The sequence below is a fragment of the Nelumbo lutea genome, chromosome 5 (assembly GCF_056320005.1).
Source record: "Nelumbo lutea isolate HS-2025 chromosome 5, American lotus-T2T, whole genome shotgun sequence".
NCBI lineage: Eukaryota > Viridiplantae > Streptophyta > Magnoliopsida > Proteales > Nelumbonaceae > Nelumbo > Nelumbo lutea.
In genome coordinates, this window is record NC_142688.1 from 39,279,647 (window position 1) to 39,304,844 (window position 25,198).

Consider the following 25,198-nt stretch of genomic DNA (forward strand, 5'->3'; position numbering starts at 1 on the left):
ATATGTAGGGAATCAGAAAGGGTGTCGCTGCTATGATCCAGTCTCTGGGAACCGGTTTGTTACTATGGACATCACCTTTTTCGAATCTACATATTTCTTCTCAAGGAATCCTTCTTAGGGGGAGTGTTTTGGGGAAGTAAGTTAGCAGTCTATCCCTCTGCCAGTTCCAGTTCCTGTGTCTACTACTGTGCTTGACAACCATCCGATGTCACCTACCTTGCCACCCCCTTTGCGTTCCGTCTCACAGTATTACTCACGGAAAAGACTTCATAAGGAGGTTGATTCCACTACAGCAGAACTCACACCACTTCCTGTCGATCCCTTGGAGACTCCATATTCGGCTGATACAGATCTAGGTATTCCTCTTGATCCCTCTACTATTTCAGTTCCCATTGGTCCCACTAGCACTGTTACAGATAACCTTGATCTCCCTATTGCTCTTAGAAAAGGGAAGAGTAGTGCACTGCTCATTGCATATCACAATACTTATCCTACAGTGGACTTTCTCCTTCCTACCGTGCTTTTCTCTCTTCTCTTGATTCCGTGTCTATACCCAAGGGTGTTAGTGAGGCTCTCTCCAAACCTGAGTGGAAGGCAGCTATGCAATAAGAGATGGAGGCTTTGATTAAGAATCAGACATGAGAGATTGTGGACCTACCAGAAGGCAAGGAGACGGTTGAATGCAGATGGGTTTACATAGTAAAATATAAGGCAGATGGAAGCATAGAGAGGTACAAGGCAAGACTTGTTGCAAAAGGATACACACAGACCTATGGCATTGATTATCTAGAGACCTTTGCACCAGTTGCAAAGATGACCTCTGTTCGGATACTCCTTTCTCTTGTTGCCTCATACTCTTGGCACAAAAATGTTTTGAAAGTGCACTGCCTCATACACATAGCCCCAAAAATGTTTTGAAAGTGCAAGTCACACACACAAGAAAAAAAATCAAGGCACAAAGCGAGACAGACACCTTATTGAAATATGTGCTTGCTTTACTCAAGGAAACAAGAATGTTTAGTTCTAAACCCCTTTTTTCTAAAGATAATAAAAAAAGAAAATATATTTAATAAAGGAGAGGAGATAATGCTAGGAGATAAGAAATCACCCAAAATAAGTAAGGAAAAACAAAATCAAATACCCTCCTCTAATCTTCTATAAATATCTTCAGAAAAAGGAAACAAAAGTTCCACCCTTCTTAGACAGAAGACCTTAAATTGCAACATATTGTAGCTCAATTCAACAAATTACAAATCCATCCGAACATCTTCTACATACCCTCCAAAACATGACACTGCCCTACCCCAAATAATCACTTCACTTCACCAAAAAGCACTACACAAATAAACTTGCCCTGTAATCATTCATGGAGAGAGAGAGACGAGAGAGAGAAAGAGAAGAAGAGGAAGATATGATTGAGAGACAAAACAACCAACTACTTCTGGCTGCCGCCAGTTTAGTTATTTATATTAACTTAATATAAAAGGAATGGGAGATTACAAGTATGCCCCTGGTGGCACTCTCTAGAAACAAATTAATAAGAAAGAAAGAAACTAACTGACTGACAGCATCTTAAGCTGACAACCCACTATCAGCAACTATAAAATAACAATTAAATAATCCTCACAATGCTCCCCCTCAAGTTGGGTTGAATATGTCTATCATGCCCAGCTTGTCACATGACTCATTGTGCCGCAAGTATGGAAGCCCTTTTGTCAGCAAGTTGTTCCTTGGAGTTGACATAAGGGATGGAAATTTCCCTTTTTTCCAATTTTTCCCTTATGAAGTGTTTGTCCACCTCAATGTGCTTGGTCCTCTCATGTAGGACAGGGTTGCCGGCGATGTTTATGGCTGCCTTGTTGTCATAGTAAAGAGACATAGGATTATGAACAACTCCAAGCTCCCTAAAAGATTTTTTAGCCAAAGGACTTCAGCCACTCCATGTGCCATAGCTTTATATTCAGCTTCAGCACTTGACCTTGCTACCACACTTTGTTTCTTGCTTTTCCAAGTCACTAGGTTTCCTCCCACAAATGTGCAATACCCACTCATGGACTTTCTATCATCCACAACACCTGCCCAATCAGCATTTATAAAGACTTCCACCTTTAGGTGATTATGTTTACTGAATAGTAGACCTGTTCCGAGATACTTTTTTAAGTATTTAAGAACTCTCTGTTGCCTCCATGTGTGGTTTCTTAGGAGAGTGCATGAATTAGCTTAGAATCCCAATTGAATAGGCAATGTTTGAACGGGTCATGGACAAATAAATCAGCTTTCCCACTAACCTTTGGAATTGTTTCACATCTTTCAAAGGTTCACCATCACAGTCACCCAACTTGTGATCAACATCCATGGGAGTATATGCTGGTCTTGCACCTAATTTGCCTGTGTCTGGTAATAGATCAAGGGTGTATTTCCTTTGAGAAATGAAGATACCCCTTTCTGAGCGGGCGACTTCAATTCCAAGGAAATACTTCAGGGGACCTAAATCTTTCACTTCAATTTTAGATGCAAGGAATTGTTTCAATTTTTGTATTTCTGAACTCCAATTTCCTATAATGATGATATCATCCACATACACTATCAATACAACAACCTATTCCTGACATCTCTTCATAAAGAGTGTATGATCAAACTGACATTGTTTGAATCCTACCTGTTGAACTGCCATGTGAAATTTACTGAACCAAGCTCTAGGATATTGTTTTAAACCATAAAGAGACTTTTTCAACTTGCACACCTTATTTTCACTTCCCTTGGCACAAAATCCAGGGGGTTGAACCATGTATACTACTTCCTCCTCTAGGTCACCATTTAAAAAAGCATTCTTTATGTCCAGTTGATGCAATTCCTAGTCAAGGTTAGCAGCTAATGACAGGAGAACCCTAATTGAGTTCATCTTAGCTACTGGAGCAAAAGCCTCATCATAGTCAACCCCGTGCACTTGAGTGTACCCTTTGGCTACTAATCTTGCTTTGTCCCGTCTGCCTTGTTTAACTATAAACACCCACTTACACCCCACGGGGTCGTTCCCCCTTGGAAGATCCATCAATTCCCAAGTTTGATTTTTATGAAGAGCATTAATCTCCTCCTTCATGGCATCTATCCATTCGGGGCATTTTAAGGCTTCTGCAACATTTTTAGGAACAATGATGCAATCAACTGCAGATAGAAAGGCTCGGTATGAGGGGGAAATGTGATCATAGGAGACATACTGGGTAATGGGGTGTTTGGTAGTGCATGACCTAACTCCCTTTTTTTGAACAATAGGAATGTCAAGGTCATCCACAATAGGTGTAGGGGAATTAGTAGGTGCAACAGGGATTGGACTTACCTCCTGGGAGTAACAGTGTCAGATGCTCAATGTTTGGCTGCTCCACACCTCTATCACATTGCTGATCTCTACGATGTGTACATTGGAAGACACGAAATGGAGCAAGGTCCAGAATAGAAGGAAGAGAGACTTGGCGGACCTGAACCTACTTCTCCTCTTCCACATGAACCGATTATGCCACAAAAAATTTTGACTATTATTTGATTGACTATGTGACTCTGAGGATGATACCGAGAGACCAGCTTTGTTGTCGAGAATGTAGAGACCATCCACTAGGCTCCCTCTACCAATCATCCTCCTATAAGTTAGATCCTGAAAAACACATGAACCAGGAAAAAAGGTTACACTACAGTTTAAAGAGCTTGTGATACTACTAATTGAAAGCAAATTTATAGGAAGTCAAGGGACATGCAATACACAATTCAGGTTAAGGCCATGGTGAAGAGATATTGATCCTTGGCTTGCAATGGAGGAGAATGATAAATCTGCAAGCCTCATTTTATCCCTTCCGAACAAAAGGTTATAAGTCTGAAACAAGTTCGGCTTACCGATCATGTGGTTAGAGGCCCCTGAGTCAATGATCCAAGGGGAACCAGTGGTAGTAGTGACATGGAATGCAAAAGCTGCATTACCTGATGTAGATGCAAATGAAGTAGGAGTACCAGTGACTAAACTATCCATCTGTCGCAAAGCCCTACCATATGACTCCAAGTGGACTCTGAAGAGAATTAGTAAGGTGGTCCTGGGTAGTACCGACAACCTGAGTATCTTGGGTTGCCACATGTGCTGCATTATGTGTTGTGTTCATCTTCTTCTGACCTTGCCCTTTACCCTATTCTTTGTTCTTCACTGCCCACTTGGGTTTCCCGTGAATATCCCAACATGTGTCACGTGTATGCCGTGAGCGCCAATAGTGGGTACAAAACAACTTGTCTTTATCATCAGCCTTTTTGGTGTCACTTTCTTCCCCATGTTATTACTCATTGCAGCCAAAGCAACTTTTTGCTCCCCCTCAGTTGTAACCATCACACTCCGCCTACTTTCTTCCGATTGAATAAGGGCATATACCTCGTGAACCGACAGCAAGTCTTTGCTTCCTAAGATCTGAATTCTCAAGGGTTCATATGCAGGGTTCAATCCCAACAAGAAGGCAAACACACGCTACTGAGAAACTAGCTTCCTGTAGGCCTTAGCATCGTCATCATGATTCCACTCTATAGCCTGATAATGATCCAATTCTTTCCATACAGAAGTAAGGGCTGAATAATAGGAAGACAAACTACGATTTCCCTGTTTACAGGTTGAGGATTCAGCTTGTAATTGGTAAACCTTGGCATAATGCCTTTGCTCAGAATAGGTAGTTTTGGCATGTTCCCAAATCTCACTAGCAGTGTCTGCCCACATAAAGTTCTTCTTCACATCAGGTTCCATGGCTGCAAAGAGCCAAAACATCACCATACTGTTTTTTTGGTCCCACCTATCATGTTCAGCTGTCTCACTCTTGGGTTCTTTCACCCTTCCATTTATGTAACCAGCTTTTCCCCTTGTCGTTACATAAAGTTTTACACTTTTAGCCCACTCCAGGTAGTTTAGACCATTTAAAGGAGTAATGGGCATGGGCATGGGAAACATCATGTTTTCACTTCCCATACCAGTTGTGCTGCGGGTCGGTGTAACCCCCGATGAAGTTGAATCATAGTTTGCCACAGAGTACTGCTGAATCAGACCAAATCCCACACAACTACACAACAGCCACAATCAGAATACCAACCCTCAAGGAATTTACTGCTGAAATCAACTCGGTGATGGTTCAATCATTAAAACAGCCCAGTAATCAATCCAACACCAGCCATTAGAATAGTATACTAGCAGTCCGACTACAGCCCATGCAATCTAACAATCCAGCATTCAAACGAAGGTATAACACCAAGAAATAAGGCCTTCACACCATTGGCCAAAAAAAAAACAAGAACACATACCTTGTCCAACACCTGTACGAAGGTGCCAACAAAAACTAACTTCACAACATCAAACAGATAAGAAAGGGAGTTTTCTGCATCGCCCTTCTTCTACTAGGGTCTCCTTGATATTACGACCAAGGAAGAACCCAAAGGAAGAGCCGCAAGTAGTCTGCTAGGGTTTCTCTGTCTTCCACGTCCAAGGAATCAAAAAAGAAAAGAGGATGCAACAGGTTCAAATGGGAGAAAGCAATTTTTTTATAGCCCAAAACCTGGTTCTGATACTATGTAATCATTCATGGAGAGAGAGAGACGAGAGAGAGAAAGAGAAGAAGAGGAAGATATGATTGAAAGACAAAAAAACCAACTACTTCTAGCAGCCGCCAGTTTAGTTATTTATATTAACTTAACATAAAAGGAATGGGAGATTACAAGTATGCCCCTAGTGGCACTCCCTAGAAACAAACTAATAAGAAAGAGAGAAACTAACTGACTGACAGCATCTTAAGCTAACAACCCACTAACAGCAACTATAAAATAACAATTAAATAATCCTCACAACATGGCCGATTACCAGCTTCTCCAGTGGGTAAAACAGGAACTTCTAAATTTATCAATACACCTATGTAACATAACTTGAGGATGGATAGTTAGAGTGGTAGACCAACCTCTAACGTGGGTAGGTTTCAGATGCTAGTTGGGAAGCTTATATCTCTCTTACCAGAATATGGCCCACAATAGGGATTGTAAGTCAATTCATGCGTTTTTCACAATCAGTTTATTTTGCAAACTTAAAACATGCCAGGCAAATGCTTAATATTCAAGATAAATGGGCATATGAGTTAAGGCATAGATAGATGCAGATTGTTTTGGATTGAGGGTAACCTTGTTACTTGGAGAAGAAGCCGTCTTAAGTGGCCAATTCAAGTGTTAAGGCAGAGCACAAAATTTTTCTCATGAATTGGGAAGCTTATATCGCTCTATTATGTAGTTTTGATTCTTAAAGTTTACAAGACAACTTTGTAGTGAATTATTTGTCTATTTGTCTATTTGTCTATTAACTTTAGTTACTTAGCTCTGTTTGATGGTTTTAAACAAAATAATAATTTAAAAGGGTGTATATATGCTTCTTTCATCATTACATAAAATTAGTACATTTTATGTAATGATGAAATTAGTACATAAACACAAAATTAGTAAAGAAAAAGAAATTAGTACGTTTCATGTTAAATTATAGAAAATCAACATATTCCAACAAATTAATGAGAAGAAAAAGAAGAAAGAAAAGAAGAAGAAATTAGTACATGAACACACAAAATTAGTAAAGAAAAAGAAGAAAATGTACTAATTGGACAACATTTTATGTTTTTTTTTTATAAATAACACTTTATGTTCTTTATATGTTTGTGTTGAATAAACCTAACAAATAAGAAAATAATAAAGAGAAATTAGTGTATAAACACACAAAATGAATATTTTAGTTTAAAAATGTCTATTTTATAATTATAACCTCAACAAATTAAGAATATAAAAGTTTTTTATAACATGCTATACAAAACTGCTTGGTGATTAGGTGAGGCGAGCCTCCTAGGATGCCTTGTCGCCTAGGTGTCGCCTTGACAACTATGTTTCCAACACGCTTCCTATATTTTGATTACAGATATTTCCACTAACACTGTCATTTTAGTTATTATTTTGTTGTTCTTGATATTGAATAAAAGAGAAAGGAATATTCCATTTTCCCCTGGAATCTCTTCATTCTTCACAAAGACTTTTCTCTTCTACCTGTAACAAATAATCTGCTGCTAATACTCTGATTTCCATTTCATGAAATCCAGAAAGTTGTAATTTATAAAAAAAATCCAGAAAGTAGAAGCAAACAACGATGCAATTTCTGTAGTCTCACAAAGAAGATAATACATGTACATCATAAATAACATGGTTCATTGCAGCATTGCTAAATATAGAGAAAACATCATCACAATAAGACAAAAATAAAAGAGATTCTGAAATAAAAGAATCCAAAAGGTACAATCTTATCTGCACAAAAGTTCTCAATAAGTACATAGGTAAACAGAGCATAAGTACCTGAACATCATTGTGCTTTGTCAGGTCAAGCATGGAATCCTTGAAGCTGCACAATGAATACAGTAGATGAGAACAAAGTAGAAAAGATTTCATATTTTGTTTTCTCAGAAAAGAAAGGAATCAGCCCTACAAGATCAACTTGCGTACAGATTTTATAGTTGACATTCCATGACAAGAATATAAATTCTTTCCACTATCCTTGAGAATTCTTTGTAGAGAAGATGGAGGGTAGTTATGTAATTTTATCTTTCTTTCTTGTATTTTAGTAGGTGTGTACATTAGTGTACAACTTTAATTCTTTTGTAAAGACAAACTTGTCCATTCATATTTCTTTAATTTTAATACTTTCTTTTTGGGTTGGTTCAATCGGATTGATCAACCATAACAGATCTGGACTATTGGATTTCCTCTTTTCTCCACTTTCTCACGAACTAACATGGTATCAGAGCAGGCTGTTCTTTGATCCATTACTCCTTTTCTAATCTGTTTGAGAACTATCCTCATCATCGATTGGTTCTGGACTGTTCTGATCATTCCAGGAACCAGTTCTGTGTTTTTTTTTTTTTGATCAATAACACTACCAGTTTTCTGTGTTTTGCGCATCCAGCAAGAGAGATTTCATTGGATATCTCTCGGAAGACATCCGTTTGCAATGAAAATTGAAAGGAAGTGCTGCTTGGCCCTCCTCACCATCCTCTGAAAGTTTCATCGAGATTAGAGAAATATTGAGAGAGATCTATACATATCTTTTGGGCAGCAGCAACCAGTCTTTCCTTTTTTGGACTGTCTTCTCAGATTTCAACTATTGTTGTATCTTGGCCACTCTCTTCCGATTGTAAGAGGTTTCTTATCTTAGTTTTTTGACTCTCTTGGATTTGTTCTCTGCTTATATTGCTTGTTTCGACTAGTTTTTGCTTTGTGTTCTTACTCGACATGGGTCTGGAAAAGAATGAAATTATTTCTGTTAAGTTCGATGGAAGCAACTATGCTCTCTAAATTTCACTTTCAGTATTTTATTGAAGGGAAGGGTATGTGGGGTTATATTGATGGTTCCACATCCATACCCGATGCCGATGATATCAAAGGGCTGAAACAGTGGAAAATTGAGAATGCAGACATTGTTTCGTGGATTCTTGGTTCTGTAACTATGAATGCCAGTATTCCAATGAGAGGACTCAAATCTGCCCATGACATGTTGAATACCTTGAAAAGGTGTATCAGCAATTGAATATGTCTTGGGGAGAAACGGATCAGGAATACTATGTTGGGTTTATGAACCTTTGGATTGAATATAAATTGGCTCACTTTGGGGATCTTTCTATGGACTGTTGTGTGAAAATTATGAAGAAACATCTCAGTAAGAGAAAGACTATGCATTTTTTGATGCATCTCAGATCTGATTATGAGAATCTATGCTCTAGTATACTCAGTAGAGAGCATGTACCTGGTCTTGATATAATACTTGGTGAGTTATTAAGAGAGGAATCTCGTCTCCTCACTCAATTTGCACTTGATCAGAAGAAGGAAAATGGAATAGATACCGTCTTCTTGGCTACAAAACAGAAGGGGAAGAAGGATTTCTCGAAAATGCAATGTTATAAAAGCAGGGAATACGGACACGTGGCATCCCACTACAAAAAGAAAAATTTCTGCACCTACTGCAAACAGTAGGGACATATTATTGTGGAATGCCCAGTCAGGCCCCCCAAAAAAGGACAACATAAGGCTTATCAAGCCTCAGCTGAACCGACTCCAACTGATACTGCCTCCTTATTAGCTCACAAAAATGATGCACTGGGAAATTTGACTGAAGATAAGATTCGTGAGCTCATGTCCTTGGCTATTTTCTCTAATTTTACTGCTATTGGACTGGCTGGTAAGTCTGCTTATTTGTGTTCTTCTCCTTCAATACACATGTGGATCATTGACTCTAGGGCCTCAAACCATATGACTAGGGCCTCCTTTGGTCAATTTTCTAAACCTTACATCTCTGTTAACCACATTATTACTGCTAATGGTGACTCTCTTCCTATATGTGGGTGTGATGATTTATTTCTATCCACTTCTAAGTCTACAGCCTTACATCTTCTCAAAACATTATGTGTCTAAGTTGATTACTAGCCTTATTTCTGTTGGACAACTTGATGATGGTAATAATGTTTTGTTTACTCATGATGGTTGTTTTATCCAGGACCAACACACTAGAAATTGAAGGGGAAGGGGCATAGGCTTGGAAGATTGTTTTCTTTGGAATTTAAGAATAAGAAAACTTCACCAGACTCTTGTTTGCTATCTACTACTTCTAGTTTTTCTCCTATCTCTTGTAATAATGTGTGGCACTTATGGCATAGATGTTTGGGTCACACTCATGCTAAAGACTTGAATAATTTATTTTCTTCTGGTTGTTTGCCTATGACTGTTACTTTTTTAAGAATGTTGATAAATCATGTTTAACTTGCTGCTATAGTAAAAGCCATGTTTTGCCTTTTCCATCTTCTACAGAACATGCTTCTACGCCTTTTACCTTATTCACAGTAACGTGTAGATGTCTCCAGTTATTTCACGTTTGGTTTATAAATATTTTGTATTGTTTATTGATGATTGTGTAGAGATAGTTGTTAGTTGTTAGTGTGTGTGTGGTCCCACTAATACTTTTTATATATTTATTGAATTGTAGTTATGGTAGTTAGGCTACATATATTGTTTTATATTTATTTCTGTTTCAACAAGGGTATTTATGTAACTCCAATACAGTAACAATGCAATATATAAATACTAATCAGGTGGGGCGGCAGAATCAATTGAACCACACCCTTTCTTTCTCTCTTTCTTCTTCTCTTCTTCCCTTCTCTCTTTTCTTCTGTTCGTGACCTTCCTTTGTTTTCTTTTTCTACTGAATCTATACCAGAAAACAATCAATTTCTGGTATAATTTATCCAAGTTGGTATCAGAGCCAAACTAGGACAGATTAGGGTTCTCAAGAACCTAGTCGGCTGCATGAGAATTTTCTAAGACTGGAAGTTCTGCATCATCGCCTGATTCTTGGAGGATTACTAAAGTCTTGACTTGCTGCCCAAGGGATTGCATGGCCTTTGGAGAGTGCTCGGTGACCAGGAAGGATAAGAAAAATTATGTAAGTCCAAGTTCAGGGTTTAAACTGAAGATTGAAGGTGGCGATCAATTTCTTTTGAGAAAATAACCTCTCTTTATTAATACCCATCTTAAATAAGAGCAGTTTAAACCACTCTGGAAGCAGTGGTTAACAAATTTCAGTCTCCCTTGCTTGTTTCTTTAGGGTTTTTGACAGATCTCTGTTTTCCCTGTTCCTCTAGGATTTTTCAAAACCCCACGATCAATTCTTGCTCCCAGATTTGTTCTTTGACTGCGGTTGACTCCTGGACAATTATAGTAACCTGTAAATGGTTTCCGGGTGACTGATTTCAATCAGCTAAGTTCTTTCTGCATAAAAGGATGAGTTCAAGGGCTTTTCTTCTTGAAATAGTGACTGTTAGTATCTCATATAAAATGGAGAAGGCTGGAAGTGAATTACTACTGTTAGGTTCGATGGAACCAATTACTTGTAATGGGACCACACACACAAACAACTAACAACTATCTCTACAGATTGTACTCGATATACATGGATTTACTTCCTCTGAAAGAAATCACAGGTCTTTCCTGTTTTTAAGAACTTTCATGCTATGATTATGACCCAATTTAAAAGCATTATAAACAATTTGAGGTCAGATTCAAGGGGGGAGTACTTTGACGGTGAGAATGGTGAGTTTCAAACCTACCTTAAATATGGCATTCAGTCCCCGACATCTTGCCCAGATAAGTAAACCGCAACGGAATGGGGTATCCAAGCGCAAGAATTGCCACATTGCTAGTATGGTGAGATCATTGTAACAAGACTCCCACGTTCCCATTACCATCTGGGTGGAGGCAACCCGCGCTGCTATTCATCTCATCAACATTCTCCCTACTACTATCCTAGAAAATTCTTCTCCCCATCAATCATTGTTTCATTGTCCACCTAATCTATCCATGCTTCGTGTCTTCGGCTGTGTTTGTTTTATCCATCTTCCTCCTCATGAACGTACTAAGCTAACAACTCAATTAGCTATGTGCGCATTCATGGGATATAGTATGAAACACAAGGGATTTCTCTGTTATGATCCCAAAGTCCGAAGATTGCACATTTCTCATAATGTCATTTTTCTTGAGAACCTTTCATTCTTTGAACATACTAGTAAATTGCCTGCACCATCCTTTTTTGTTCTATAACATTTTGACTCTACAAGTGATCCTCCTCCCACATCTCAGCCACTTCAAGTATATTTCAGGAAGTATCCAGCTCACCCATGGACTATGCCTCCTCCACCTCCAACACCAGTGACTGGTCATTCCTCTCCATCCATCACTACTGTAAGTTCCTCTTCCCATCTTGTTGATTTGCCTTCATTTGTTCCTTTTTGCATCATCTCGTGTTTCTCATCCACTTGGTCGCTATGGCTTCTTTTCTAGCCATAGCTCCTTCCCAGTTGTTTTGTCATCCACAAATATTCCCAAGTCTTACAACCAGGCTGTAGCAGTTAAGCATTGGAAAGATGCTATGGACTTAGAAGTTCAAGCTTTATTAGAGAACGACACCTGGGAGCTTGTAACTCCTCCCCAAGATGCCTCAATCATTTGTCGACGATGGGTTTACACAGCGAAACTTAAATCAGATAGCACTCTAGACAAATATAAGGCTCGCTTGGTTGCTCAAGGCTACAAGCAAGAATATGGAATTGACTATGATGAGACCTTTGCTCTAGTGGCTAAAATGACAACGGTCCATTTACTCTTGGGCATTACTTCTATTATACAATGGGCAGTTCATAGATGGATGTCAAGAATGCCTTTCTCCATGGGCATTTACAAGAAGCAGTTTACATGAAACCACCTCCCAACTACTGTGATGATCCTCTTATGGTGTGTAAATTGAAGAAATCTTTATATGGTCTTAAACAAGCTCCACGAGCTTGGTTTGACCACTTCCGTACAATGGTATTGGAGGTTGGCTTTCAGCAAAGTGCTTCAGATTATTACTCTCTTTTCACTCTCAAGCGAGCACAAGGGTTGACTCTTCTCTTGGTATATGTTGATGATATACCTATCACCGGAGATGATGTAGATGGCATTAACAACTTGAAGCTCCTTCTCAGCAACTCCTTCAAAATGAAGGATCTTGGGCATGTTACCCATTTTCTTGGGCTTGAAATTTAGTGATGTCCACAAGGTTATTTTGTCAACCAACAGAAATATGCCTCTGATTTGGTGACACTTGCTCGCCTGACTGATTCTAAACAAATGGATACACCTTTGGAGCTTAATTGTAAGCTAAGCAAGGATGAGGGTGCGCTTCTCCCCGATGCTACTTTATTTTCGCAACTTGTAGGTTGTCTTATCTACCCAAGTATGACTAGACCAGACATTTCCTATGCGGTCCAGCTTGTGAATCAATTTTTATCCGCTCCACGTCAGCCCCACTTCTCTGTAGTTCTCCAAATCATCCATTATGTCAAGGGCACTCTATCTCATGGCTTGTTTTTCGCATCTTCATCCTCCACCCAGCTTCGAGCTTATGCAGATACAGATTCAGCAGGTTGTCTTGACACTCGTCGTTCCACTACTAGCTGGTGTATATTTCTTGGTGATTCTCTGATTTCTTGGAAATGTAAGAAACAACAAACTATTTCCAAGACATCTACAGAAGTAGAGTATAGAGCAATGTCCTTAGTATGCAGTGAAATAGCCTGGCTCAAGGCTCTACTTCATGACTTGGACATTGATCACTCATCTGCCATCCCCCTGTTTGCTAACAACATAGTGCGACCAAGATTGCACCCAACCCAGTATTTCATGAGTGCACTAAACATATTGAGATGGATCCACTTCATTTGTGATCTTCTCCTTACGGGTCACATCCCTCTCCCACATGTCTCCTTAGGCCTACAGCTTGCAAACCTCTTCACCAAAGTTATAACCAATGATTTAAAACGTGGAGGCATGACACGAGGCATTCCACTACCTAGAGGTGTGAGGCGTAGTTCAGAATGCAAGAGGTGTAAGCCTCCTCAGAGTGTTTTGGGAGCACCTTTCCTGGAGGCGCGCCTCCAGGCGTACGCCTCCCACGCCTTTTAAAACACTGGCTATAACCAAAGCCCGACATAATTTTCTTATAGACAAACTGATGCTTATCCCCCAACATCAGTTTTAGGGGGACTGTAGAGAAGATGCAGGGTAATTATGTAATTTTATTTTTCTTTCTTGTATTTTAGTAGGCATGTACATTAGTGTACAGCTTCATTAATTCTCTTGTAAGGAAAAACTTGTCCATTCATATTTCTTTAACATAAATACTCTTTTTGGGTTGGTTCAATCAGATTGATCAACCCTAACAGATCTGGACTATTGGCTTTCCTCTTGTCTCTTCATTTTCTCACGAACTAACATTCTTCAACAACCATATGAAATTGAGACATCAGTTACAATTGCAATGTCATTGTCAAATTCATGCACAAATATGGACATCAGACTGCAAAATAAATGAACAGGGGGAGGAACATATGGTTGGTTTGGGCTCCTCCCATTGAAGTATTTCTGAAATTAAACTTTGATGGGAGTAGTCAAGGCAACCCAGGCCCAGCTGGAATAGGAGTCTTCAGAGACAAGGAAGAAATTTAAGAAAACTCTTCTCAGGACCAGTGGGGAATGGAGACTCCTTAAAGGCAGAATTGTACGCAGACCTACAAGGTGTACAGATTGCAAGAGAGTTGGGATTGGAAAATTTGGTGATAGAAGGGGACTCCAAGGTGGTGGTGGGTTGGCTAAAAAACCCAGATTCAGTGATCTGGGCTTACAGACATGAATTGAAGAAACTCAAATGGTTAACTCAGCCATGGAGGTAAATATACAGTGGGTGGGGAGGGAGGCAAATGCTTTTGCTGATTCTCTAGCTAAACAAGGGGTAACTAGGGAACAGTTGTACTGGGCCCAATTGTAAATTTATGATGTTTCTGTATCAATGAGTGAGGGTGCACCACGCGCCTCATTTTGGGATGCTTGTAACGAATGAAATTTATCTATCAAAAAAAAACAAATGGTTGCATCACCAGTCACCTATCAATGCACCCACCATTCAATAAAGGCACACAACACCTAAATAACTTGTATTTTTATTGGTAACAGTTAGAACTTTTATTAATTGCTATAAAAGAATGATTTATATACGACAGCAGCCGCTAAAAACTTCTAAAATAGGATAGCATCAGCTGCCTAACCCTTACCAATTTCTACTCAAGCCTTATCTTACAATTGTTCCCAATAAAAATTGAGCCCTGTTTACCCCTTGTTTGACTATTGTTACAGTCAAACCCATTTGCTGATCACTGCACCAATGAGTAGTTGGTGACAAGGTCCCTACCCAGGTACCTTAGTTCTCGCTATATATTTTTATATTTCCATGAAGCCTGGCTTCCATTCCTAAGCCAGTTCACCACTACCCTGGAGTCACCTTCCACCAATATGTTACTAAAACCACATATCCAAGCCAATCTCAGCCCTTGTAAGATTGTTAAAACTTAAGCTTCAGTGGAGTCCCCAGCCCCTATGGAACCTGACTGTAAAGCTAAAATAGTTCTAAGGCTGTCTCTGAATACTCCAATGCCTAATAATCCAGGATGGCCAAAACTACAACCATCGAAATTTAGTTTGATGTGACTGTTTGTTGCTGGGTGCCACTCTTATATGGCTTGAGAATTGAGATGAGCCCAAACAATGCCATGTGCTGCCATCCCCTAAGGATGTCATTTGTTGAGAAGATCAAACTCATCTGTCTTTTTACCCAATTCACCACTTTAAGTGATATGCTTCCAGGATGTCTTCCTTCTTGGCTTCTCCATAGCTTTCCATAAAAAATTCTTGAATTCCTCACTTCCTATATTGACCATAAAACCTCTATCATTGTGCATCTCAACAGAATCTTGCCTATCTTCATATGCACAATGAAGGAGGATCTAAAATAAGCTCTCCACCTCAAAGGAGAGTCTACCTGCAACCAAACAATTAAGAACCAATCCCAAATGGTGGAGACAAATGGGCAGGAGATTAATAGATGGTAGGTATTTTCCCAGCTTGCATTGCAAAGAAAACAAACATGTAGAGAGAAGCACTAAAAAGGTTTCCTCTTCTAAAGGGTTTCAAATTTATTGATTTTCAAAAGCATTACCACCCCACAGAACCCCTAATTTTAGGTGGTATTGGCCTACACCAAATTTCCCTAGCCAGAAAAGCCTATGAGGAGTTGGGTAGGAAGATGGCGCATTAAAAATGAAGCACAAATAACAATCCAAAAGAGTTAAGAATCCAAATTCTGCAATCAGATTTAGAGGAATCAAGGAATGCCCCATCAAGAATGTCAATTAAGTTAATAGCTTCAATGGACTCAAAATTTCTCAATCCTCTTCTAAATCCTAAGTCATATATTGATACTGACTTCCTTTCTTTTTTCTTTTTCAACTATCCAACCTCGAGCTATCCCACTCGGTATGTATTGACTAGCACCCCTTTACCTGTCATCTACTTCTTTTATATACCAATTATGATATTATTCTTTAGAACTATATACTTTTTTTTTCTCAAAACCATTCTGTCTCTCATGAGATGCGCCAATATCATCATCATATTGCACATTGTAGGAAGATGGACATTGAAATATCCCACTAATCAGAAGCTAGCAACAAGAAAACGTTATCAGCATTTTAAAAGCCGGACCCAACTGAATGGTTACATTATAAATGGATATACCATTGCTTTGATTCATTAATTAAACTGAAGTCTTATAAAAACTGGAAGCAACAGTTTAAACCATCTTTTGTTTTTCAATACAAAACCACTTATCCTTTTTAGAACAGCCAATCAAATGCAAATGGTTGAATCACATTAAAGAAAAAAATGTGAATTTTTTGTAAATGTGGAAAGGATTTTTAAAAGACAGAAAATGATTTTTCAATTTTCTTGTTTGTTTACAAAGAGGAATTAGAAAAATCAGTTATGCTTTTCTTTTCTACATCTTCTTCTCATATATACAAGAACACTCCATTCATACAGACACAAACAGAAAAAAATCAAGGCAGCATATGAAGATCGATTAGGGTTTGGGTCTTTCAGGTGGTGGGTAAGTGTTTTGAATGAAAAAGACATTATATCATATAAGCAGAGTAGAAAGGGTCCTATGATATGATTTACCTAGGGAGGAAGGATGAGCTGTATATATATATATATATATATATATATATATATATATATAACCATAAACATTGCTTAAGTCATCACACCAACCAGATCACAGTGTTATAAAACCAAGTTGGACTCAACCATCCTCTCAAAAGGGTCGGCATCCAGCCAGTATTGATAACATTGAACAGTATTATTTCTGGGTGATTTATGCTAATTATAAGCAAATGGCAATGGAAAGAGAAATAGGTGACAACTGTACAGTTCGTCTGACCTTTCCATTCCAGGATGGGGAGGATCCCTATTGATGTGTTCCAAGGAAAGAATTTCCCTTAGTGCAAGATATTCCAACACCTGCAAAAACAAAAACAAAAAAAAAATATTTACAAACATCCACACATATATGCATACATATGTAGACATATATGTATATATTTATGCATCAGTATATAATAGTGGATTGAGAGAGATAGTTTTGGGTGAACAACATTTGCAAGGTGATTTGGAAAATTGATTGCACCTTTTTCCTGCCACTATACTTGGAGGCCCTTTTCTTCATCCCAACTCTTTTAGTTAGTTACTGATCCAAAAATTAGGGAACACCTGTAGTCTAGAGGTTTTAACTTAACAAGTTTAGGTTTCATGTGCAAAAGGTACAAAGTATTGCACATATTCAGCAGAATCATGTGGGTATACTTCTTTGCCCTTCCTAGAAGAGTGAGGTTCAATTCTAGGATGCACAAATTATATCAGTATGAATTAGCAGCATAAAATTGCACTCTTCCAAATAAGAATTATAAGGTAGTAGTTTGCTACCTTGAGAAGCTTTCGGAGAATAGGAATTTTGCTGAAGTCCTTTCGGTTCTGCTTCATTATGTTGTGTAACATCTGCAAACCTGGAAGAGCCAAAATGTAACAATATCTCCATCAATACACATGCAATCACACTAAAGTAACTTCTTCCTTGGAAACAGGGAAACATGCTATGCAATAAAATAGGTAGCAGTACCATTTTTGTTGATTATATCAGTCAAAACTGTCCTTGATTTTGTTTTCAAGAGAGCATCAAGAATCATTGAAAGATCTCGAGTACTGCAAGAGAAAAGGGAGAGGGGGGGGGGCAACAAAATTTTTAGACAGTAGGGACAATTAAAGACAAATAATCAATACATGCACATCTAAAAAAGGAGAATTTACTGTAAAGGATTTCTTTGAGAGCTTCAAGATTGTAACAACCTCTGAAATGCTTCACCATTACTGCTATCTCCAGCAGCTGCAGTTACGAATAAAAGCTTCAAGTAGCCTTTAGTGGCATCCTGTTGATGAGTAAATGCCGTAGAGACAACGTTAATCATATATATGGAACACAGATAGAAGAGTCAAAGACAGAAAATATTGCATCATTGGCTATTTTCGAGAAAATGCTTTACCTGAGCACTTCAATTGACTGAATGCCCAGAAAAATTATTAAAAGTTGCTGATTAAAAGAACATTATTACAAATAACACCCACAGTGAAGTTATACTCAATAAGAGAACTGCGGTAAATGTGAATGAGGTATGCATTCTTTCTGAGTATTAATTTATTTAATTCTTATATCTTTTCTCCACTCCCTCAGGAAACATCACCCCCTATCATCTTATGTATGGTATATTCTTCATTTATGTAAGAATAGCAAAAATTCCGATACATTCAGATTTCTCATGTAAATTCAATGACAGATGAATATAATGCTCACCTCCATTAGAAAGGGAAAAAAATCAATCTGAAAGGTAAAGATAAACAAAGACAAGAAATCTGAAAAGAAATGTATTCTTATAACAAAACGTAGAGGTGATCATTTCCAGCCCAGCCCTTGATATATATTGTATATTTTATATATTACATATAATATTTTATATTATGTAAAGTATAATAGAAATTTAATACTAATATTATATATGTGACAAAATATTTTACATATAACATTTTATAATTAGTCATAGACTCATAAACCCAAAGCCCCGCCCAGGCCCACGATCACCCCTACTAAAAAGTCTCCAAATGTTAAAAAGAAACAATTGCATCATTGCCTACAAGAAATAGACTACCAACTGCTTAAAGCAAAGGACCTCCAATTTAAAGAAAATGAGACACAATAATACTTACTTTGCGTTTACTTATTCCACCTTCAGCATCAAGCAACTCATTAAGTTTCTCTTCAACTGCAAGAATCCAAGGAATATCTCAGTAATATAGTAAAGGTATGAAACAAGCCAGTCCAATTACATTAGAGAATACTTACCCCCTTCGAAACGACCACTTGTAGCAGTTCCCAGCAACTTTTTAGGTTTGTTGCCCACCACTTGAGGTTTGGTAGTGATCATAGGAGAAGCATTATTCTTGTTCTTGATTGAACTAGATGGTCGAGATGATTTCATGAGATGTAACTTTGACAAGTTTCTCTTATATTCAACTGCATCACATCTGGACTTGTTAGCATCAATAGAATCAGGAATAAATTTCTTTTCTGTGCTTGCAGCTGAATAATATGTGTCTAATGTTTGAGAACATGCTGATTTGTTCATTGCCTCTCCTTTTTCTAAAGAAACTTCTAAGAATTGAACAGGAGATGAAGATTTGTCCATGGTGCTCTTTGTTTGTAAGGAGACTTCTAATGGTCTGACAGTAGATAAGAACTTCCCTGTATTGTCTTCCATTGCCAAAGAAACTTTTGAAGATTGAACAGCAGAGGAAGATTTGCCAGTAGTGTTCTTGTTATCTAAAGAAAGCTCCAACTGTCCAATGGGAGATGCAGCTCGATTAAGTGTATCTCTAGTTTTCAGAGAAACCTCTGCATTTTGTACTGCTTCACTATCTATGTTAATAGTAGAAGAACCTATCTCAGCATTGTCGTCAGTGTTATAACCATGTTCATCAATCATTATAGGTTCTGGATATTCTTCATCTGAATCACCCTGAACAATTAGATCTGTATTTGATGGATCACCACCAATATAACCCTGGCAGTCAGAAGCACCACAATAACATTTTTTCGCAGCAGCCCCAAATACACGTACATAATTGTAGTCGAATGTTATTTCTTCACCCTGAACAAATAAAATCCCCAAGCCTTAGCATATCAGTAATTCAACATTAATAAAATTAAAAAAAAAAACAAGTGAAATTTGTAGCTTATCAGAATGGACAAAAGGCTATATAAAATATTTCAACAAACACAGAAGTCCTAATGCTACTAGTAATCAAGTTCACTCCAACCAATCTCTAAAATGCATATACACATCCCAAACTATGATAGATTGAAATCAAGAACCAAGTGACAGAATATTTATTGTCAACCCTAAAATTTATTACATTAAGAGAAAAGAATGGGAGTATACAAAGTCAGAGATGTGCCAAGAACCCTCTTTTGGAAGTTTAGGCCAGCTCTTGTTACATAACCCCCAACTGGCAACCCCCAATACAACTTATCTCTAGTCAATCCATATCTTTTCCAATATAAAAGATCTTTTTTTATCAATAACAGAATCAATTTCACTAAAAAAGAGGAATTTTAGTACAATAAGAAACGGGAGGGATAAACACTCTTAGCCCTCCCCAACAGAAAAATTACAATATGGCCCAAAACAAATTATTCCTTCCCACCCAATTACAAGTCGCCTCTACCCCTTGTAGCAATTTAACAGCTTTCCTCTTCACAAAATGTAGCATCACGATCCATCTTCCTCCTCTTGCTGGAGCCAGCTAATTACAGGCTCAGAGTCACCTTCAGTTAACAACTTCCTGATATTTAGCTCTTTAGCCTTTTGAATCCCTTCCATAACAACCATAGTTTCAGTTCTGAATGAGTCCCCAACTCCAATTAGACCTGAGTAGAGGGAAATGATGCTTTCCTCCTCCTTGCTAAAATCTCCTCCTATGCCAGATGGACCCAGATTGCCTTGACTGCTACCATAGGTGATAGGTCCAATATAAAAGATGCCCAATTCCCAATTCCCTAGCCAGGAATACTTCTTCTCTGAATGCAGATCCATGCTCCCAAGTTTTTTTAATCAGTAACAAACAATATATTTATTAAAGTCAAAGATGAGTACAGCAGTGTCATGAAAAGGTAGATAGCCCCAGCTATCAACTTCAGAATACATATAAAGTACAACAAACAGAATCCCTCACATACCAAACCCCAAAACAGATTGTTTATTGTTGCCCCTTGTTTAGCCAGCCCATTTGCTAAAATGTTTGCTGCCTAGGCACCCACTTAGCATTTATACACATTTGCTGCATGAGCTTTCTGATTTCCCTGGTGATGTGTCTATGTTTCCACAGACCTTCCTGATTATTCCCAACCAACTGGTGACTACCTTCGAATCTCCTTCAATAATGACACTGATGTAGTTTACAGATTTTATTTTTTGGATCATTGTTAATGCGACCAGTAGTTCTGCCCTTGTTGAGTCTCCTATGCCTATTGGACCTGAAAACTAGCAATTATGTTCACATCACTGCTCCTTAGCACTCCTCCAACACCTGACAACTATGGATTACCTAGACTGCAGTTATGCTCCCAAGGTATTAACTTATTGTTCTTGAGCCATCTAATTATTACCCAAGGGACCCTACTACCAAAATGTTTCTGTAACTTTTTGATAGGTAACTGAACTTTTTATTACTTTTTGTTAAGAATCAAGAGTGTACAAAGTGTTATGAATCCCTGAATATAGGTTGGAATTACTCCACCTATCCCTCTTTTAATAAACCATTACATTTCAACCCAAAAGCGTTAATTCCTATTTACCCCTAACTTTGCCAATGCATCAGCTATACTATTTGACAACTTTTGAGACACCTTGGCCAATAGGTCCAAAGAAACTAGCCAAGGTAACTCCATGATTATTTGTAAATACTCCAATACATCAGCTACCTGGATTACCCATACTACAACCATCAAAATTTAATTTCACGTAGTTTTGTGTTGGAGGAAACCAGTTAATTGGCACAGTACTTCTTGACAATGAAGAAGATGTTATCCATTTCCACACAAGGATATCATTCATTGAGAAAGAGCTTAAGAGGCTTAAGGATTTTACCAAATGAACTTATGAACCACCTTTACCAAGATATTCTCAACCAAAGCTTCTTTGGTAAGGGATTCTTCCTTGAATATTCTAGCATTTCTTTCTTTAGAAACTGTCCACAAAACTACCACTCTAGTACACCTACAGATGATCTTCCCTCGCTTTTTTGTCAGAGAAAAAAGTGTTCAACCTTGCTTTACATAAAAAAATGAGGAGACAAAAACCAAAATGGTCTTCTCCTATGAAGAACTTCACCAAGCACAGATTCAGATTTGGGACCTCATTGCTCCAACTAATGAAGTTCCTCTTCCTTGACATGAAAAGTCTATAACCAATATGTGACACATAAGGGACCAAATAAGTTTGACTTGGATGGGGAAGGAAGATGAAAGAGTGTATAAACTCTTAATTGCTGCCTGAAGTGCAACAGGTCTGGTTATATCTCCAAAAGACTGACCACATCCAATTCCTCTATCATTTGCAAGTATACGTTAATATTGGATGAAATCACAGAAGCACTGTATCCACTCATGTGGCTGTGTCTCAGGAGAACATTCGTGATGTAGTGGAAGATCCAAACTCATTTTTTAGGTAGGACAGCATGTTATCATTAGGATCTGTAGATTGCTATAAACAGTGATGAATTAGATTTTGACTTGAATGAAAATGGGAGATTTTCTTTTTCCTAGGCTTTTTGGATGGTAAAGCATAAGTTTTTGGAGGAAGTCAGAAATTTTCTTATAGGTTTACTTTGTTCTTGGCTGGGTGTACGAAATATATTTCAGGGTGTCCAGCCCATTTCTTTTTTTGCATGCTGGACCTTCTTTTGGTTGATTTCTTGGTTCTGTTTATTCCCGTTGTACGGGTCCTCTTTTTACATGGGCTGATGTTGTTTTGATCTTTATAGTTTTTCAATATAATACCAATACCTTATCTTTCTCAAAAAAGGAAAAAACATAAGTTACTAAATAAATAAAGAACATACAAAGAGGCAGGAAATGGCAACCAAAAAGAAACCAACCCTGCCGCCCAAAACTATACTGCCACTGCTGGACAAAAGAACTTGAAGATCATAAAACAAAAGCCCCAGACACCACTAAACACAGTTGGAAGACAACTAGAGAGATTTTCCTCTGCTCGAAAACAACACATCATGCTTTAGCTTTTCCTCTTCAGCCTGCACCCCTCCCCACAGTGCTCTTAGATTGCCCATTTCACTTTAAAAAGCCATCTCCTCTGCATCTTTCTTCAGCCCAAAGAACATGAACCTCAATAACCTAGGTTCTTCGGTAAACAAATTCAAAAAACCAAGAAACCAATTTCACATGTTTATTAAGTTAAATCAAGTTAACTCCACCAATGTGATCTTGTCTTACACCACCAGATATTAGCTCGGATAAAGGAGGTTGTGTCAGGTCAGGTTGACAGCCAGCATTAAAAATTTTGCCAAACTCTTATTTTGAATCAAGTTGGTTGGTCCAAACTAAGGTTACATATTTGTAAATTGACTTGGGTTAAGACTGGTTCTTCAGTTTTACCTTGATTTAGGAGTAACGACCTCCGCCTTTCACTTGGGAGAAGGATGACCTTAGCCCAACAGCCCCAACCAACCAACCCCACCCAGCCCAAGTTGCACTGAAAGTGCCCTAGTATATATGCCAGATTTGATCAAATCTAATTGCGGGTCAATAGAATCATTTTCAAGAGAATTCCCCCATCCCTGAATTGAGGTAAACACTAGAGATGCAATACCTTTTGGTGATCATGCTCACACAGGATAATGCTTAAAAGACAATTTATCAGCTATTGCAGGCCTTCCACTTCAAGCAATTTAAAATCATAGAAAATCTAACTACATAAAAAATAAACGTAGTCAAGCAGATACCAATTTGAATAAAAGATATAGAGATAACAATGTGAAGTTGAAACATTACCTTCTTAATATCCCTCAATGCGAAGAGTCCAATACAAACTTCTCCATTCACCATCCACTGCTTATACAAGAACTCCGAGTTAAATAACTGATGTAAAATAGCCACCATTGAATAAGTGAATAAAACATGTAACAGGAAGTGCTTCAATTTTAGATTTTCTATGATATAAAAAAGTAAAATTTAATTGATAGAAGAAATGTCTTACAAAGAAAACAAAAAGTGTCAAAATAACACAAATTCAAACATAGATAAAACATATGCAACAAAGAATTGCATAAAAAAAACTATAACATGTGTTAACAATATCAAGGCAGACTAAAATGTCCCAAATGCATAAAAGGGCATTACCAATGCTGTTCCTAACTATCTGGGGTCTTGGGAAGGGTAGACTGGGCATGGTCCTAAACTTTTGCATTTTTGTCCACACAAAGTGGCCGCCCCCTCAGACTCAAACCCACATTCTCACACTTTCCAGACTGAGATTTTGCCATTACACCAAGTAATGGCCCCTACCAAACAGATCTACTAAATAAATAAAATGTACAAGTAAAACTATGGTGAAAAACAGTAAGCATTTTCCTGTTATAATAAAAAGGTTTCAAGAACAAGGATAAAGACAAAAAATACCTTTTCACATTTCTATCAGATTCATTCTATTGGTTTGAGAGATCAGCTAATGACTTAACTGAATAATTAACAAGGGGAGTGATACTATTTTAAAGCTAAGCTTTGCTTAGCTTCTTATAGCACTCTTCTCTTCTACATAGAGGAAATGCCATATCAGACATGCTTCAGATTCTGACACCATGCACTATTGAGGCACCATGTAAAATTTTCCTTTTTCCTCCAAGCTTCTATTAACATTTCCTCTTTTATAAGTAAACAACATCAAAATAAAATAAAAAATAAAAAAATAAAAAAACATCTTAATATAGTATGTACTTGTCTGTAAACATATCCTCAAGTCCAATTTTTTAATTAAATCAGATTCTTGGACAAGCATTGGATTCCAGCTTCCAACTCGCATGCTACCTCCTCGCAGAACTGCTTAAGGGTGTATGAAGGAGCAATTTCTTAAACAGTCTTGGAAGTTCTGCCCTGTTTGCATATTTTATATCTTGTGTACTTTCTGTGTAGCCAATTATTTTAAATTTTATTGGCCTTATTACTGAACAAAAGAAAAGGCATGCAAGGAAAAGCTAAACGGATATGAATTTACAGTTTTTGTCATTCATAAAACAGCTGCAAAAAATAAACAAATAAATAAAACATTTCAAAATCAAAATAGAGATTAAGTAATCTGATAATCAGTGAACTGGTTATCTCACCAAACCTCGGCAGGAATAAATTTGTTATGAGCTCACATATTTTTTCTTCTATATTCATAGAAAAATCAAAAAATAAAATAAAGTAGGCAAGGATTCAACAAGACAAGCAGCCAAAAGTTATGGGTCCTTATATGCTGCACATAGACATGGCCTTTGCAGGGACAAATCTGTTATGGGTTCACAACTTTTCTCTATT

The 25,198-nt window shown here is 37.8% G+C and overlaps 1 protein-coding gene across 6 annotated transcripts in view; it reads right to left on the minus strand.

Annotated features, from left to right (window-relative positions):
• LOC148851851 (uncharacterized) overlaps positions 1 to 25,198 on the minus strand; it is a 61,181-nt gene that overhangs the window by 5,930 nt on the left and 30,053 nt on the right. For all 6 annotated transcript variants that reach the window (XM_088942399.1, XM_088942400.1, XM_088942398.1 and 3 more), the window contains 8 exons: positions 23,675 to 23,731; positions 18,950 to 19,754; positions 18,814 to 18,869; positions 17,902 to 17,981; positions 17,675 to 17,757; positions 17,482 to 17,561; positions 16,940 to 17,019; positions 7,384 to 7,429 (listed from right to left, as the gene is read on the minus strand). In XM_088942399.1, the coding sequence (XP_088798525.1) occupies positions 7,384 to 7,429; positions 16,940 to 17,019; positions 17,482 to 17,561; positions 17,675 to 17,757; positions 17,902 to 17,981; positions 18,814 to 18,869; positions 18,950 to 19,754; positions 23,675 to 23,731 (1,287 nt within the window). The remainder of the gene's footprint in view (positions 1 to 7,383; positions 7,430 to 16,939; positions 17,020 to 17,481; positions 17,562 to 17,674; positions 17,758 to 17,901; positions 17,982 to 18,813; positions 18,870 to 18,949; positions 19,755 to 23,674; positions 23,732 to 25,198) is intronic.